General features: G+C 36.6%; 2 protein-coding genes across 5 annotated transcripts; one reads left to right on the forward strand and one right to left on the reverse strand.

Annotated features, from left to right (window-relative positions):
• The first annotated feature begins 4,274 nt into the window (after nt 1–4,274).
• Nucleotides 4,275–14,130, forward strand: LOC132601526 (kinetochore protein SPC25 homolog). Of its 4 annotated transcripts, none has more exons than XM_060314615.1 (8): nt 4,275–4,667; nt 5,359–5,424; nt 7,063–7,209; nt 11,515–11,628; nt 11,783–11,872; nt 11,953–12,075; nt 12,284–12,446; nt 13,074–13,359. In XM_060314615.1, exons 1-8 carry the CDS (start codon nt 4,499–4,501, stop codon nt 13,111–13,113), a joined length of 912 nt encoding a protein of 303 aa, XP_060170598.1. In that variant the 5' UTR covers nt 4,275–4,498; the 3' UTR covers nt 13,114–13,359. The 4 variants fall into 4 exon arrangements, with proteins under 4 accessions (XP_060170598.1, XP_060170591.1, XP_060170601.1 ...); XM_060314608.1 differs by lacking the exon at nt 13,074–13,359 and adding an exon at nt 13,784–14,130 and having other exon boundaries at nt 4,276–4,667; nt 12,284–12,504; XM_060314618.1 differs by lacking the exon at nt 13,074–13,359 and adding an exon at nt 13,784–14,130 and having other exon boundaries at nt 4,276–4,667.
• Nucleotides 14,131–14,138: 8 nt separating this feature from the next.
• Nucleotides 14,139–18,257, reverse strand: LOC132601542 (short-chain dehydrogenase TIC 32 B, chloroplastic-like). Its single transcript, XM_060314624.1, has 8 exons — nt 17,951–18,257; nt 16,087–16,318; nt 15,917–15,996; nt 15,455–15,608; nt 15,261–15,339; nt 14,900–14,987; nt 14,735–14,781; nt 14,139–14,597 (listed from the first exon to the last, which is right to left on the reverse strand). The coding sequence occupies exons 1-8, from the start codon at nt 18,171–18,173 to the stop codon at nt 14,421–14,423; spliced, it is 1,080 nt and encodes a 359-aa protein (XP_060170607.1). The 5' UTR covers nt 18,174–18,257; the 3' UTR covers nt 14,139–14,420.
• Nucleotides 18,258–18,906: the final 649 nt, after the last annotated feature.

Genomic DNA, 18,906 nt, shown 5'->3' on the forward strand with positions numbered 1-18,906 from the left:
TCTAATCTCACAAGGAATAGGGTGTGAAAAGGTTACTAATGTAGTGGAGTACTTGTGGTCTAATTTCATATTTCGGTGAGTTGGTAAAAGAGTGTTTTGTTTACTAGCTATTTTGTTTTGGTTGTAATTAATTGGAATAAAGAAACCAAGGTTGTGACCCCTTTAGATGAAGTGTAATGCTATAGGTGTTGATATGATATACTTCTAATGGATTGTTGTACGAACGCACTTAACCTCTAATATTTCCCAATAATTAGAAAGTATTTCTCTTTATGATTTTCCCAAATATAAAAGAGTTGATGTGAAGAACGGTTAATATGTGCCAAGTAAATTTCTCTTATTTCTAAGTGAATTTATTAAACGAGAGTTAACGTCTTGAGTTCTTGTTACTTTGTCACGACCCAAATCAGAGGGCCATAACGGGCACCGGGACCCTACCTGCCGAGCACCGCTAAACATACTTTCATATCATAATCATAAACAAGAGTGGACCTCAAGGATCATCAGTGGAAATCTGCTAGATCATAAGAGAAATATGCTGAAAAAGGGATGAGCCCAAAGAGACATACTATATAACTATGCTGGACAAAAACTGTGCAAGCCGACAAGGCCATCATGAAATACTATACAACAAAAATATAGGCCGAGGGGGCCATACAACGTCTAACTATACCATAACTGTCTACAAACCTCTACTGGAGTATATGACGTAACAAGGTCGGACAGGGCCCTGCCATAACCATATGTACACAAAAGTATAACGTACAAAAAACACAACAACAACTCTGAAACAAGAGGAGTGCTCCAACATCAGCTGAACAACAACCTACAGGGGTGGATTGTCAACCTGTCTACCTGAACCTGCGGACATGAAACGCAGCGCCTCCAGAATAGGGACGTCAGTACGGACAAAGTACTGAGTATGTAAGGCATGAAAGTAACATGAAAGAGACATAAAAGTACATAGGATGAAGTGAATGCAACTTGTATGTCTGAACTGCCTCCGAGGGCTAATGATATGCATAAATACTGTGCATGCATGCATATATGCATATGTAACGCCTGTGGGGTCATACATATATATGTGTATATAACGCCTGTCAAGCCTCCGTGGGCATCATCATCATCATTATTATCATGTGACTAGCTAATAAGGTGGTAGTGCGTATATAACGTCGTCACCTTCCCCATACCCCATATATATAAATACATAATATACGTGTATATAACGCCCGAGGGGTTATATATATATATATATGTGTGTGTGTGTGTGTGTGTGTGTGTGTGAATATGATAAGAGTACATCCTGAATCTGTCGGAGTGGCATAAGGTCGTTACACCTCCGAACATCGTTATGAGATAACATTTTCATCAACAAGTGACTCTATGAATCATACTTAATCTAAAGAAAGACTTACTGAAAACAACATTCTAGAACATGAATCAACATGGAAATTCCTAGCTACTAAGAGTAGAATCATTATGGAGTAACGTTACGTTTACGTTTCGTTCGTAAGGATCATGCCAAAAGAAGGAAAGTTAGCCTTAACATACCTCAAATCGTCAACAAAGATCCCACAATGAAACTGTCAGCTAGTATTCAAATCTACTTAGTCACTACAGTACACCTAGCAGCCAACAACATAACAACAACCTCATATAAGTCTCTTTAACTCTACATCACTACTCAACCCAAGATTTACATCAAAACAGTCCAATATATGTTTTGTATACGACACTTATACACTTTCTTCTTCCAATTATACCAAGTATAACATCCTCAATACAATCTCAACACTAACTACTATCCTTACAACAAGGTTTTAACTTAAAACATATTTACAACATAACTCAAGTTAGATTACATTTGAACCTTTCCTCCAACTCCTCTCCCTCCAAACCTAACATAACCATTATATAAACTCATAAATATGGAGTTAAGATAGAATCTTAACTCAAAACTCAAGGACACATCAATTCCAAGAATGCTTCACCTTGAAGTATCCTTCAAAACCACTACTAAGAGGAGAAACAAACTTCCATAATCATTTTAGAACCTTTAAACATTTGATATTCGCTTTTGATCTTTGATTTTACTTAGGGGTTTAATAGATATGTTGGGGAGACCTTGCTAGAGGTTTAGAGATTAGGGGAAGTGGAGAAAATGATATAAAATGAAGGGATACACGAAATATATAAAAATTATAAACTGCAGCTGATATAAAAATAAGGCCAAAAGTACATACTGTATTTCTTGGCCGTAATTATCAACATGAAAATCATCTACTCTGTATAAGGAAGTATGGACATTATTTCCCATATACGGTCCATATTTTTCTTGCCAATATCAACTTTCGACGAAACGTATTCTCTTTGATTCGTTCATCCTCTAATCCTTCCAACACTTGCCAAACATGAACGTAAACCTTCATTTACTCAATATGAACACGTCGAATCTCACGTATCCTCGAAAGTAAATTCCGCTTGCCGAATCTATAACAACCAACTCATGAAGAAGCTTAAAGAAAGTACGGGGTGTAACATACTTATCCTTACCAAACCCTAACTCACTTTCCCAAGTAAAGTAAGGTTTTATGGCTTAAATTAATGTTTGCAACCATCAACTAACATTGAAGAATAAAGAAGAAGTAAACCCTAACAACCCATTATGCATATATCAATCACAAACACCCAATCACATAACACCCATCATTGCGTTCACAACCTTAGTATGAAATTTAGCTACTCACAGTATTTAATGCAAAACGGAGTATTGAAGAAATCGTTAATGCTTACGATTGAATAAAGAAGATGAAAAGTGGTTGTCTTGTTCTCCAAAAGCTTCCACAAAATAGAATATTCAATGTTATGAAGTCAAGGAATAAAGTCTGACAATCAATAATAATGAAATAAAAACCCTAAAAGGTGTATTTAAAGCCTCCAAAAGTCGTGCACAAAAACTGGACAAAAATACCCCCGCGGCATGTCTACGTCGCATATGCCACCGCATTTGGTGATATGCGACGTGTTTCACCCTTTTCCCGACGTAGATTGCAGTTAGAATACGGGTCTTGGTGAGCACATATGCGACACATTTCCTCGTATGCGTCGCATTCTCTTTCACATTTCAACTGCCAAATTTTATGATGTTTCTGTTTTTTTATCTGCGTTTGCCACTGCGTTCGCACACCCCATCTACGACGCATTTTATCCCTTGTTCAGCTGCACTTTGACATTTTTGCTTGTTTTTGGCTTTTTGGTCCTACTTACCTGAAACACAACACAAATACATAAAAACAACACAAACTTGCTTGCCGTAATTTTACGGCACATCAAGGGCCTTATTGCTCGAATCGGCAAGACTAATGTATATTTATACTTTTGATAGATTCACATATATCAGTATTAATAAAGTCTCTAAACTAATAAAACTCCGATTGTTATGATTGGAGAAGCTATCAAGGCCCCTACGACTTAAAAAAAAATAATCCAATAATTGAACACACACATGCATGGTCTTAATCAAGAACATGACTTTTATCAAGAAATAAATTTAGTTAAGTATTAATTACAAAAGTCAAAGACAAAACTGTTAGCAAGACAAAATTATTGCGTAGTTTCTTTTCACAGTTCCTGTCAACCTTATATGACAAAGTTTGTTAAATATTTAAAGGAGACAAAAGAAATACTACGGAGTCAAAAATACCCATCTATTTTGGAAAAAAAGCTAAAAATATATTCCATTACAAATTTGGCTTAAAAATACCCCTCCCATCATTAAAGTTTTTAAATATATCACTGTCTTAACGGAAATTCCCAACATAGCCTGATTTCATTTTTAAACCCACTCCATTTAAACACAATCCAACTAAATAAAAAATGCATATGCGTTATCCGTTCCTGTGCCTAGTGGCTCCAGATGTAGTATTTGAGAACAAGTTGGTCACATATGATTTTTTTACGTAATTGGGTCGGGTTTAAAAACTGAAATCAGATTATGTTGGGGATTTCCGCTCAGACAGAGGTATATTTGAAAACTTTGATGATGGGAGGGGTATTTTTTATCCAAATTTTTAATGGAAGATATTTTTAGTCATTTTTTCAAAGTAGAGGGGCATTTTTGACCCTTTACCCTTTATTTTAAAATATTTAAAGGATAAAAACTGGTCATGAATATATTTAAGGAATCACTTTGAACGTAGGCGCAAACAGAAGGGACCTTTTATGTTATTTTCGTCGTCAAAATCAACTTGTGAAACCATTGAACCACCTTGTACTAACCACGTTTAATTTATTAACTTTCTAGTTTTCAACCATTGTCAGCCATCATCCTTTTACCGTTTTTCTTTTTTTAAGGAAACGCAAATTGCCCCCCTCCATTTTTCAAGAAAGGAAAAAATCGCGGGCTTTTGCAAAGCTTTATCTCCCACCACTATTCAAAAAGAAGAGTGTAATATTTCTGTCACAGTGGAGAGACCAAAAAAGGGTTTGAGAAGAGATGCAAGAAGGAGTAGCGGCAACTATAAGAACAAAAATGGAGCAACTTAGATTAACATGTGACAGAGATTTACTCATTCAACAACAGAATATTGATGCTGGTGTTATCTCCTTTTCTGAATCATTGGATTCAATCAACACCCAAACTCAAGAAACCCTTCAATTCCAGGGTAAACTTTCCCCTCCTTTAAAATGCTACATTTACGATTTCCTATGACCTATCTCACATACTTCCCCGTTCCATTCCAATTTATGTGAAGGTGTTAGACTGAGCACAAAGTTTAAAAAAATAAAAGAAATACTTTTGAAATTATGGTCCAGAAAGAGTCATAGATAATCGCGTGGATATATAAAAATATGCATTCTTGTTAGACTGATTAAAAAGGAAAGAGTGTCACGTGAGACGTGAGACGGATGGAGTAGTACTTTTTATGATACACGAAATGATTTCTCTAGCAGCACAAATTTTTTAGGAAAAAATATTTTTAATGGACACCAATTTTGTCTAATACCCTCAGGGTTCTCTTTTTCTAATGATTTTGTCTGGGTTTTATTAGCAGCCACATCTATAGTTACTGATAATAGACACCAGTAGACTTGCACCCATTGTCTATATGATGGATTTGCCTTTGCTTTAGTTTGTCAAACTTTTTGGTTTAAGTTCACTCCAAAAGTATCAGTCTTGGAAAGGTATTTGTTACCTGGGATTGCATTAAATTCCATCTTTTCGGGTCGTTGTAAAAAAACAAATCAATGTTTTTGGGTGTGCATTTTCAGTTAAGTCAAAATATATACAGTTTTAAACTTTCTCACTGTTAGTTGACCAATTATCTTGTTGCTTTGATATTTTTGTCTCGGCAGAAAAACTTGGGAAATTGAAAACTGAGCTTAGAGAGGCAGAAGTTAATTTAGTAAAAGCACTTGCAGGTATATCAATCTCCCGCTATCTATCTTTTTCGTTCTGTATTATAGGAGTGTTTAATCTTTTCTGTCGATAAGGTATATTAGTGTTTAATCTTTATGTGCATTTCTATTTGGATTTGATCTCTGGATCAAATTATGAAGAAAATGGGGCGTCTAGGTTGAGGAGGGTTTTAAATTTTGTATTACTCACCCTATTGACAGTGCTGTCCTAGTACTTGTCCAAATTTGACTATTTATGTGAATGCTTTCCACATCAGAAGATGGAAATCAGTTGAGTTAATCTTTTGTTTTCACTTCTTCATACTAGTCAATGTTGACAAAGGCGAAAAACATAGAGTAACTTATGGGGCTTTAACCGCAAAGTGCAATTAAGTGGATGTTTTAGTGGAGGGAGACATAAATGAAGAAAATAATATGCTTCTTTTATAAAGACTAGTGTTTCGGAGACATGATAAGGAAATTTGAGGAAATTGTTTTATAAAAGAACAAGATCTGATGGTTCATTTTTTTTGGGAAGGTGACAATTATATGTATTTGACTAAGTCAGTGCATAGATTGCACTGAAACCATATTTACAGCAAAAGGGAGAAAACTGGTCCAAAATTCTGATAATCTAACAAGAACCTAGGATTTCTATTATGGATTCAGTCTCCTGTAGGTAAATCTGCTTGCACCAAAAACAAAAAAGTTTAATGCAATTCAGCTTGTTCTTCAGTACTTCACTGCTACTGTCTTCAAGCACCTTGAATTTCTCTCTTTTCATATTGTCCACCAAATGCAAGCTGGGACAATCCTCCATCTATCTCTGTCTGAGGCTCCTGTTCCTGCCTCCTCCCAGCTATGGAGTAGATGAGTAATCCTATTTGGCATTACCCAAACTGATGGTTCATTTAGATTAATGATATTAAAAGAGGAATACCTGAACTCAATAAGCTGAAAATATCGAATGATCTCGTTCCCTTCTATGTAGCCATGGAACTTACTCTCACATTACAAATTATTAGGTTAGATGAACTGTATCTGAATTTATGTTAATTCTTAAGTTTGAGGATGCTGTTGGTGGAATTCTCATTAGTACTTTTGGTTTGATTGATAAACCAGCATTTCTGCAAATGACTTAAGGTGACAAGTATGATAATACATATACTTAAATAATTAAATTTGTAAACACCAAAAAAGTATGATAATACATTATCCTTTCGCATTCTCATTGTAGAAAGGATGAGAATGATTGACTGTTGGAAGTTGAAACCTCAAAGTAACAATACCTTCAAGGCTTAGAGAGTATGTGAAACAAGGATTCTAATCTTTTGGAGTTATATTGAATTCCGTTTGTATTTGATGTAAACAAGAAGAGTATGAAGATTCACATTAAAAGTAGCTATGACAGGGTGAATTCTTGGGATTCTTTTCTTTTTCTATTACTTCTCATTCACGATGTTACCATATGCTATTGTTTTTGCTCTCAAGTTAATCAACTCTTCATAGTGAATAGTTTAAGAGGTTAATGAATTAATCGTCACATATATGTATTCTTTAGCAGGAAAATTGGATACTCACTGTTCATTTTATATTCTCACATCGTCTTCTTTTCATTCCTTTTTTTCTGTTAATAGCTTTATCAAGTTATCTTATTTTCAGTAAAGACCCGAAAAGAGGCAAAGAGGACAGAAATGGCAGACTTAATATCTGCTACCAATGTTAGAGTGGAAGAACTTAGAGGCGCGGTGGAAGATCAAAGGGCGAGGAAACATGAATATTCCACCCTACTATCTCAACAAGCTGATGGTAAATTTCATTTTTTGTAAAAGTCATTCTTCTCTCATATGTTACATTCTTCTTCTTCTTCAAAAAAAGTTATTATTCTCTCATTCCATTCGGAAAAAGGAGTCATGTTTCGAGTCTTTTAGTTAAACAAATAGGAAGTGGCAATGTTTCGAGAAGTATCTGGTCAATTATGTTTTTTTGGTACTAATTATGATAACACAAGTTGACAATATGAATGCTTTCTTTCCATATCAAATACCTACTTCAACGTCATTAATCCCATTGCAGTGTCCATGGGTTCTGTGAGCTGTTGGTGAATAAAAAAAAAATTTGACAAAGAATTTCCCTTGAAATAAAATACTCCCTCTGTTTCAATTGATGTGTCTTAGTTACTATTTGGAGAGTAAAGATATTTTCTTTGACAATTAATTTTTTTTTTTCCGATACTTTGAATTACCCTTAACTTGTGTTAATAGGAGGTATTAGGTACCAATAGATTTGTTGAACTTTGCACAAGCTGGTCCAAACACCATGTTATAAAAATAAAGCCTAAATAACAGTATTGCACACATCGTTGTTGTACATTTATAGGTTTATTTCCTCTTCTTTCCCTGTTCCTGAATGTAATTGCCTATTAGTTGGTTAATTTACCTCGGATTGAGGAGATCTTTTAGCATTGTCCTAGTAAGTTAATTAGTGCTCTCTTCTCCAACCCATTAATTATTTGGCGAACTATATATTAAAGAGAGTCTCTTTTAACTTCTTATGGTATAACATTTCAAATGCTTTTGAATGCTCTAAGGAAGTATCATTTTAGGATAGGTATCAAAAGGTGATTCTGGGAGGATTTGGACGAGGTTGTGCGGGGTATTTCGCACTCAGAGAAGCTTTTTCTTGGTGGTGATTTCAATGGCCACATCGGGACATTGGCTAGGGGTTAAGATGATGTGCGTGGAGGCTTCGGGTTTGGGGATAGGAATGAGAGGGGTACGTCGCTGTTGGATTTCGCGAGAGCTTTCGATTTGGTGATAGCAAACTCTAGTTTTCAGAAGAGGGAAGAGCACTTAGTCACCTTTCGGAGTACGAGGGCCAAGACACAAATTGATTACCTACTCTCCCGAAAGTGCGATAGATGTTTATGAACGGATTGCAAGGTTATCCCGAGCGAGAACCTCACGACCCAACATAGGCTCTTAGTTATGGATCTGGAGATAAAAAGGAAGAGGAGAAAGAGGGTTGTATCTGGTCAGCCAAAGATTAGGTGGGACGCTTTGAACAAGGACAATGCCTAGGAGCTGGGGGAGCGGTTGAGGGCGTTGGGAGCCTGGAGGAGTAGCGGGATGCGAGTAGTATGTGGACTACGACGGTTGCTAACATCAGGGAAGCGGCAAGAGAGATGCTAGGGGTCTCGAAGGATTACTCTGGCAGACACAAAGGGGACTAGTGGTGGAACAGAGAGGTACAAGGTAAAGTGGAAGCTAAGAAAACAGCGTATTTAAAGCTAGTAGAGAGCACAAGCGAGGAGGAGAAGATGACTAACAGGGAGCAGTATAAGAAGGCGAGGAAGGAGGCGAAGTTAGCAGTTACGGCGGCTAAGACGGCTGCATTTGGACGCTTGTATGAAGAATTGGGGGAAAAAGGCGGGGACAAGAAGTTGTACAGGCTAGCCAAAGCGAGGGAGAGGAAGGCTCGGGACCTGGATCAAGTGAAGTGTATCAAAGACGAGGGAGGGGAAATTTTGGTGGAGGATGCCCATATTAGACGAAGATGGCAGACTTACTTTCATAAACTCTTGAACGAAGAGGGGGACCAGAACATCGTATTAGGCGAATTGGACCTCGCACAAAGTCGCCGATTTTGGGTACTGTAGGCGGGTCAAGGTTGAAGAGGTCGAGGGGGTTATGCGGAAGATGAGCAAGGGGAGAGCGACCGGGCCAGATGAAATACCGGTAGAATTTTGGAAGGCTGCGGTTAGGGGAGGCTTGGAGTGGATTACGAGGTTGTTGAATGTTATTTTTAGGACGGCGAAGATGCCCGAAGAGTGGAGATGGAGCACCATGATTCCGTTATATAAAAACAAGGGGAATATCCAGAACTGCAACAACTATAGGGGTATCAAGCTGTTGAGCCATATGATGAAAGTTTGGAAGAGTGGTGGAAGTGAGGATGAGGAAGATAATGTCTATTTCAGAGAACCAGTTCGGATTCATGCCGGGGCGTTCGACTACAGAAGCCATTCACCTTGTGAGGAGGCTGGTGGAGCAGTATAGGGATAAGAAGACTGACTTGCACATGGTGTTTGTTGACCTAGAGAAGGCTTACGACAAAGTCCCTAGGTAGGTGCTGTGGAGATGTTTGGAAGCTAGAGGTGTTTCTGTAGCATGCATTAGAGCGATTAAGGACATGTATGATGGAGCCAAGACCTGGGTGAGGACGGTTGGAGCCTTGGAGGTGACTCAGAACACTTCCCAGTCACGATGGGCCTACACCAGGGGTCCGCTCTTAGCCCGTTTTTGTTTGCTTTGGCAATGGACGCACTGACAAGCCACATTCAAGGAGAGGTGCCTTGGTGCATGTTGTTTGCAGATGATATTGTGCTTATTGACGAGTCGCGGAGTGCTGTTAACGCGAAACTGGAGGTTTGGCGACAGACTCTGGAGTCGAAGGGTTCCAAGTTGAGCAGGATTAGGACAGAGTACTTAGAGTGCAAGTTCAGTGATGTGAGTCAGGTAGAGGACGAGGACGTGCAGCTGGATATTCAGGTCATCCCGAAGAAATAAAGTTTCAAGTACCTGGGGTCGATCATCCCAGGGAATGGCGAGATTGATGACGATGTTACACATCATATTGGAGCGGGATGAATGAAATGGAAGCTCGCATCGGGGGTGTTGTGTGATAAAAAGGTGCCGCCTATACCAGGAAAAGTTCTACAAAGCGGTGGTTAGACCGATTATGTTGTATGGGACGGAATGCTGGCCAGTTAAGAAAGCTCATGTCCAGAAGATGAAGGTAGTAGAGATGCGGATGTGCGGGCATACCAGGAGAGATAGGATTCAGAATTAAGTGGTTCGGGACAAGGTTGGTGTGGCCCCTGTGGTGGATAAGATGCGGGAAGGAAGATTGAGATGGTTCGGCCATCTGTAGCGAAGATGCGTTGATGTGCAGTGAGGAGGTGTGAGAGGCTGGCAGTGGTGGGCTTGAAGAGAGGGAGGGGTAGGCCAAAAAAGGCCTGAGGAGAGGTGATTCAGTAGGATATGGCGCTTCTTCAGCTTACCGAGGACATGACCGGGGATAGGAGGGGGTGGAGGTCGAGTATCAGGGTAGAGGGCTAGTGGGGGGTGCGAGGATTTCTTTCCCGTATTAGGAGTATTATTATCCTGCTTTTATGTATTGGGTCTTGTCTATCCATGCTGTTTTATCATGACTTCTTTGGTCTTGTTATTTCTCATTTTTGCATTGCTATGATTTAGATGTCCGTATCTGACTCTTTTCCCTTGTTTTTCCTTGTTTTCTTTTGAGCCGAGGGTCTTTCGGAAACAACCTCCCTCCCTTCCAAGGTGGGGGTATGGTCTGCGTACACTTTACCCTCCCCAGACCCCACATTGTGGGATTCAACTGGGTATGTTGTATGTTGTTGTATTGTATACTTTCTTAATTTGTTCTGTTAGGCATAACTAGTTCAATTGAGACCTCCTAAGTCCTAGTTTCAGAATTTTCTGTATTATTTTTACTAGTACTGCTTAGGTAAAGAAGGATCTAGTTTTCTGGTATATTCGTTGTGCAAGTTGATTATCATCCAATGTTGCATATGTCATCCTATCACTTGATCTCTGTCTCAAGTGCTGTCACAAACTCATGCCACCTATCCTAAAATGATACTTCCTTAGAGCATTCAAAAGCATTTGGTATGTTATACCATCAGAAGTTAAAAGAGACTCTCTTTAATATATAGTTCGTCAAAAAGTTAATTTTTGCCTTTGCTTCTAAATCAGCTTCTGGTTAAAAAGAAGTCTTAACTTTTCTCTAAATGCTTATGCCTGGTCAAATAAAGGTGTATGACTCGGTGGGAAGGAGTATGAAGAAATTACAATAGCTGTCTCTTGTTCCTCTGTGATATCTCAAGCTTTAAAATAATATTGGACATCAAAATGTACAATTTCGTCCTTTTTATCTGTCCTTCGACAATGCTCCTTTTATTGAAGTTAGCATTGATCATGTCGGTGCTGCTTTTGTGCACATATTTCTTATCAATTTACGCTGTTTCCATTAAGTGCTTGATATTACATGGTAATTGAGCTGTGCATTTCTTTTCTGTTGGGGTGAAAGCTCTGCAAGCACTTGAAGAAGAGCTTAACCAGAACACTGAGCATAGAGATGCAATAGAGGAGGCTACTGTGTGGTACAATAAGGTGCTTGGTTTACGTATTGAATGTGACCAAGGTATGTCGAATCTTCTCTGCTAGACACATTTTAGCATACTAGAAGAGCAAATCTTTTCTTGCTGAACATGTTTTATACTAAAGGACAGATTTCTATTCAGTTAACTCTAATACAGATACAATTATTTGACATTGATGGCCTATATTCACTGCAGGAGTGAAATTCATCTTTACCAATATAGATGTCAACAATCCAGATGACAAGTACTCTTTTACTGTCCGTCGTGAGAATGATGTACATACTTGTAAGTCTGGAATCTTAATCAACTTTAATAAATTGAAGGTAGTTCTGAATTATAATTCTTTCCTTTGCTTGGATTGTTAGTGATTGATTGTGATCCACAGCTGACTGACGCAAAAGAACTGCTCATTGAGTTAAACAAAAGCAATGGACTATTCAAGTTCGTCAGGACTATGAGAGAGAAATTTGTAGAAGCTGTAGCACGTGGTATGACCTGTGTCTTGCCTGTTTCTTTGTTCTTCTCCCCATTATGAGTATTTTTTGCTAGACATTCAAGAGTAATTGGTATAGTTTGCAGACTCACAAGTATGGTAGGAGTGTTTTCACCTTTCATGCAAATGCTGTTATTGTTTCTGAATTTGGATATATTTGATAAGCTACTATTAAGGGAATGTTTTTATGTGGTTCCTTCCAGGATTAACGTCTCAAGATCAAGATACTTCTATGATCTCTATACCTCCCCTGATTTCGTCCATTTCAACTAATAGTAGAGATGAATCTTCACCCCAAAAAGCGGAGCCTCAACCTGATGAATATAAGAGAAGTTCCATGAAGCTTGCCCGTGGTAAAAGGGTTAGGTCAGACGTTCTCTCCCCTATATCTGCATCATCTTTTCGCCGTTCTCCTCGTTTTAAGGTATCTTTCTGTTAACTTCGAACATATTTTGACAATTCACTCAAATCAATTTCAGTGTTTGTTTCTATTTTTCCTTGGATAATGTTGAATAGATACCAAATAAGTCATCCATTTATTGTTGTTTGTGTTCATTAACACTATGATGTGAAACCACCTATGGCTAGAAAACTGATCTGGAAAAAGAGATCACATATGACTGGAAAACTGATCTGAAAAAAGAGACCATGTATGGCTATATGAATCCTCATTGACCATGTTCCCCATTGACATTCATCAACATTTTACCAAATAAGAAAGATTCAGTAATTTGATAACATTATCTGAATGATAACTGTAATAACGAATAACTAATTTTACAGCATTAGATGAATGATTAAAGAAGTGATTTAATATCAAACAATCTTATTCATTACGCCTTGTCGTGAATAGTTTTTGACCAGAAATATCTACTGAGCAACAACGTTGCTTAAAGAATCATCTCTTAATGTCAATAAAGTCAATTAGATTGAATTTGAATAAGCACTTCATATAACATGAGACTCTAATGAACAAATTTTCTTCTTTGGCAGGTCAAGAAATGATAATAATCAGCCATTTTTTTTCATCTGAATTTGATCAGCCATCATATACTCAGTTGGCTAGCATTGACTAGCAAATACTCCCTCTTTAATTTTATGTGTATTACTTTCCTTGTTAATCTATTTAGAAAAAAATATCACCTTTCTATATTTTGTAAATTTTTAATTCCAACATTCTTGTTTTACCCTTAATGACACTCCCTTATAGGATGACTGACCACAAGATTCAAGGATACTTTCAGTGTGATGTATATACAACTTTAGTTTAAGACCATAAGATTTAAGTCTTCTTTACATTCTTCAGAATCAGTCAAATTAAGGTTTAACTTAGCTAACTTTGTTTAAGACAGTAAGATTTAAGTCTTCTTTACATTCTGATTTTCTTGTACCTAAAGAGTGGAAATTAACGAGCCAGTGAATACCTAAGCGGATGCTGGAGCCTAGCTGCCTCTTCCTAGGGGTTTGACTTAGCTGGCTTTGTTTCCTAGGTCAAAAAACTTGTTGATTTTGCTAACATATATTGCCATAGTTTTCAAATTATCCATTCCATTCTCCTTATAGTATATTTGGTTTGTGGTCTCCGCAAGGACTTATCGTTTTTACTTCTGGACATTTCAATCTTGTATTTATTGTAGAACAGTGACTGCTGGAGTTATTTTTTCTGTTCTGCTTCTAATCTTTATCTCATTTCTGGGTTCCAGCATATCGGTTTAACACTTTAATAACAAGAAAGAGAAGACCACACATATGAGTAACAATTGGTCTTATAGCTGCCCCTATTTGTTCGTGTTTGAGGCTTGGTTTATTGATTGATTACAATGCAGCAGTTGATATTAGGAGCACAACCAAACTTTTTTTTCCATTGTGCTTTTCATGTCAATTGATTACAATATTGTTTCTTTTGGGATTAAAGTTACTTGTAATGTTGATACGAAGGCAATTACAAAAGAAAGCAGTAACAAAATCAGTTATGTAATGCCTGAAAAAGCTCATAGGCATCCATTTTACAGGTATTTGTATAATCCGAAAGTTAATTTCTACGTGGAAACATAGGTGGTAAAGGTGTATTAATGGTGTTTTTTGAACGTAGCAAATTGCTTGTTTGAATATTCAAAGTGCAAAAAGAAAAGGGGAAGCGTGATATAGTACATAATAATTGTTTAGGACCACCGAAAAGATATAAAGTCTTTATGTATTCCAATGAAATTTTTTCACTCATATGATTTTATAGTGTGATCTTCTTTTCTGACTTCATGGATGTACAAAGTGTATATCTATATATTTACAGGTCTACCACTCCCAATTTTTTAAATTTGTTTTTAAAAAAGGATTATCATTTCACAGGTGAAAGCAACTTCGATGAATTAGAGCACGAGTGTGCTTCCAAAGTTTATGAGCTTCAATTTGATCATTAGCTAAAGCTGAGCAATGACATTCATTGCAATCTGCATAGTATTTTCCACTTACTCCCCTTGTTTGTTCGTTCAGTGCTAAATAGCATGTACTTGCCGAACCCTGCCATACCAAAAATTAACCTCAAATGTCTTACTCTCTTTTAAAATATAGCAAGTGTTAACAAAAGAACAAGAATTGTATGAGATGTGACAGGATATTCCATTGAGTAGAAAAAGACAGGCATATATTGGACGAACCTGTGATGTTGACTTTAGAAGTTTTGATGCCATAAAATAGAGAGAATCTGCGTAAATTTATGAGAAAAGTTAGTTTCTTTACTTCTTTCTGCAGCAAAATTTTCGTGAAAAGCAAAGGAAACAAGAAAAAGATAAGCTCGAAAATGTAAAAAGGGGAATGCATGCCTGTGATAAAGCCTTTATGATCCCTTGTTATTCCTGTTTTCACAATACCTGGATGGACAGCATTGATAGCTACATTTGCATTTCTTGCCTGATCACATTCCAACAAATAAATTTTCAGTATCCAAACAGTCCAAATATACAAAGCCACATAGCTGCTGTTGGGCAAAACAACTAGAGAATCGGCACTATAATTTGCCAATATATTTGTGTATTTTTTGAGACTACGAGAAATGAGACTTTTCGTGGTGATTATCACAGAATGCTAAAATGTCACCACAATAGACTTTTCATGGCCCAAATCTCGTTGGAACTTGTTCAAAGCGACCCCTAGTGTAAAAGGAATTAAGGACATAATATTCACCTTTAGCTGTCTTGACAATTCCTTGGCATGTAAAATGTTGGCCAATTTTGACTGAGCATATGCACGAGTGCCATTATAACTGTATGCAAGCAATTCAAAATAAATTAGATTTGTACTAGTAAAACTAAGTAATGGAATCTGTGATATACTGCTGTTAGTGTATTACTAACGAGTTAGGAGTGTAATAGATATACTTCTTAGGATTGAGCATTTGGCTGAAGCAAAAATGATCTCTTTTGACCCAGTTGTGAACCACGGAACTAACATTTACAATCCTTCCTTCAATCCCTGTCTGCTCTGCTGTCTCTACCATCTTATCTAATAGCATTTCTGTCAGCAGGAAATGACCTGTACAACACCATATATACCCAATTTAAGTTCAATCCTATACAAAGTTAAAGTATTTAGTATTTGGGAGTTTAATATCTACATACTGGAAGATAATTACAGGTACGTAAAAAGTGGAATTCGTAACCTGAAAAATATGTCATGTTACATGTCATAACAGGTTAAGTACACTGTAAAATATTTTTAACCTATAGTGTGAAAATTCTTTATTAATTCAGAGTAGATAAGAATCCAATTTTAATTAATAAAAGATTGTTATCATAATCATCGCGCCAAGGTGGTCCTGAAGACTCTAGAACAGTAATTACCTAAGTAGTTTGTGGCAAATGAGAGCTCAAATTTGTCTTCAGAAAACTTCAACTTCTGTGAAAATTTCCCTGCATTATTTCTGCATGATACCATCAGTTAGTCCAACAGGGAGACAGTTGCAAAAGGCAGTCATATAGAAGAAAATACAAACCAGAGACATCAGACATACATGAGAATGTGAAGAGGCAGTCCTAAAGACAAGAAGTGTGCACAAAATTTTTGAATGGAAGCAAATGAACTCAAGTCTATCTCCAATAAAATAATGTCAGCCCAGGGACTCTGTTTTTGAATGGCTTCCTTTAACATGGCTGCCTTCTTCAAGTCCCTTGCTGGAATTATTAATCTTACACCCCTCTTTGCCAGCACCCTTGCTGTTTCTACTCCGATTCCAGATGTTGCACCTGTCATTTTTCAGTCATCAAAATCCAAAAAGGAAATTGGAACGATCTTTTTTTTGTTCTATGCACTGTCTATGAAAACTATTTACACAATCTAGTCACTTGTAAGGTAGTAAGTATTATTTGTAAACCGGTAAAATCTCACCTACTATCACATGTTAAAATATTTTAGTTGTTTAAAGTTCTTTTATGTTGCTTGTGTATATAACTTAAATAAAAAAAGGGAAGAAATCTATATCATGCTTTGTCTAAACTTTACATATTGGTAAAATCTCTAACTAACCTACTATCACATGTTAAAATATTTTAGTTGTTTAAAGTTCTTTTATGTTGTATAACTTAAATCAAATTACAAAAAAAGGAAGAAATCTATATCATGCTTTGTCTAAACTTTACATGACAAATTGACTCTATTGGATAGAGCACTAATGCATGGTGATTAAAATTAATTGTAATCTATGAAAGGGTGGATTGTGACTTAAATATGTAGATATTGAACTTTTTGTTGTTAAAGATACATATAGCATGATTAGTTCTCAGTACTGTTCAGATGGAAACTATATACAATATATATATATATATATATATTTAAACATTAATCAATGAGGGAGTACTACTCAGTAGAGACAAAACTATACCTTAAACAAAAAAGCCACTTAGACCCTGTTTTCCTCTTTTCTTGGAGGCACACTGAATCAAGTAGTGTCATTCAATACTGCTTAACTGTTTTTTTTTTTTTTTTTTTGGTTATAATATATTTCTGCAAATAATAGTATATGGAGTACTATGTATATACACAATAGGTCGACATTACACTATGTGGAAAATTTTAAGTACGCCACTAGTTGGAAGACGGACAGTAAGAGAGCTATTATTTGAATGGTTTTCTTGAAATGTGCTAGAGAGTACAGAGTATAACTATTATCAAGTCTCAGGAGACAAAATGATGAGTGAAGACCTGAGGAATACCATTGAAAACACGGGCCATGGCTACTAAAAAAATTTGTTAGAGAAATAAAACATATACTCCTATGTATAATGAAAAAAATCCATGTATAATACTCCAATATAATTTCTTCCAAATGATCCAACCAAAGATCAATGGAGCCAGTTTTTCAGAGGTTGTATTGTCATGCGTACCAAAAAGAAAGAACAGCTGAAAATACTCAGTAAAAGGGAATAGATAGAGAAGACTTCTTGTTCCATCTTGTAGAACTCAAATTCTTCTACAGATATAGAAAGAGAGAATTCAGTTAGGATAACGGTTTCTCAATATCAGATTTCAGAAAACAAAATGAACACAATATGTCAGGCTTTACAGAGTAGCAACTATGGCATGCAAGGGTGGATATAGGGGGCTCAAGGGGTTCACCTGAACCCCTTTTGTCCGGAAATTATCCCGTAGATATATGAGGTCAAAATTATTCTTTGACTTCTTTATGTGTTTATTTCTTTATATTTTATTTTGAGTCCTCCTAGTGAAAATTTTGGCTCCATATATTAGTATCGGATGAAAAAAGAAAATGGTTTATTTCCACAATTTTTCATGATAAATGGCATTATAGTAACGAGATCAAGGGGAAAGGATGAAGAGACAATTTTAATTTTAAGATAGAGATTTTGAAGATGACTAACCAGTGATAATTGCGGTAAGCTGAGAAGCAAGGGAGGTAGAGCAATTTTGAGTAACTTGTTCTGCAGTTGTTTTAGAACCATAACCACTTGGACCAGCAATGCCTACCAAATACTTAAGAGTAGCCTTCATGAGGTCACAACTTGGAATTTTGAACTGCAAGATTGCACCTATTGTTGAAATCCCCGTATATATAAAAGCCCTGTAAACCTTATAGAGCTCCATGCAAGAAAAATACTCTAATTAGAACCGATCCCTATAATATTGTAGTGTATAATGCTAGAATATTTCGGCTGAGGCATAAAAAGTTGTGGTGTTTTAGTTTGACTATTGGCTGATGATATGTCATATAGCACACGCACGCAATTATGTGAAAATTTTCTTTCTTGCTTTGAATAATGCTGTCTACCTCATTAGTCTTACCTTACTTTTTCTTTTTCCTACCATGTTTCTTCGTCCTTGGGAAAAAGGTTAAAATTTTTGTTGTCTCAGGGCACATACTTTTTCTGCTGCTTCCAACAATGTTTTTCTCTTCTTTGGTGTTTTTCTTTGGGGAAAAGGGTCAAAATTGCCCCTCAACTATTGGAAATGGAGCAATTTTACCCTCCATTTATAAATGGGCTCGAATATACCCCTGCCGTTAATGAAATGGGTCATATATATTTTAAAAAATAACAGACCTCCATGTCATAATTTTACCCATTATTTATTTATTTATTTGCTGACATGGGCTGCCACTGTGTATAATAAAACATACCCCAACTTTTTTCTAAACTTAATTCTTTTTCTTTATCTTTGGAGACTTCTTATCTTTCAATGGCTGAATTTCAGCTTTACTGGGAAACGTCCGTGCACCACAACAATATTGTAGTTCTGTTGTTACCTTCGGAAGCAAAATTTCTCTGAATATTGTATACAATGAACGGAATACCGGGATGAGAGCGAGAGAGAAATTCAA

The sequence above is a fragment of the Lycium barbarum genome, chromosome 1 (genome assembly GCF_019175385.1).
Source record: "Lycium barbarum isolate Lr01 chromosome 1, ASM1917538v2, whole genome shotgun sequence".
Classification (NCBI taxonomy): Eukaryota; Viridiplantae; Streptophyta; class Magnoliopsida; order Solanales; family Solanaceae; genus Lycium; species Lycium barbarum.

What these genes read in the sequence shown, in the direction of transcription:
- LOC132601526 (XM_060314608.1), top strand. Translation starts at nt 4,499, where the DNA reads ATGCAAGAAGGAGTAGCGGCAACTATAAGAACAAAAATGGAGCAACTT. An exon ending in AGAAACCCTTCAATTCCAGG is followed by an intron (nt 4,668 to 5,358) that starts GTAAACTTTCCC and finishes TTGTCTCGGCAG; the next exon opens with AAAAACTTGGGAAATTGAAA. An exon ending in TGTAGAAGCTGTAGCACGTG is followed by an intron (nt 12,076 to 12,283) that starts GTATGACCTGTG and finishes GGTTCCTTCCAG; the next exon opens with GATTAACGTCTCAAGATCAA.
- LOC132601542 (XM_060314624.1), bottom strand. Translation starts at nt 18,173, where the DNA reads ATGGAGCTCTATAAGGTTTACAGGGCTTTTATATATACGGGGATTTCA. An exon ending in TCATAAAGGCTTTATCACAG is followed by an intron (nt 14,782 to 14,899) that starts GCATGCATTCCC and finishes AAATTTACGCAG; the next exon opens with ATTCTCTCTATTTTATGGCA. An exon ending in TTCTAAAGTCAACATCACAG is followed by an intron (nt 14,598 to 14,734) that starts GTTCGTCCAATA and finishes TTGGTATGGCAG; the next exon opens with GGTTCGGCAAGTACATGCTA.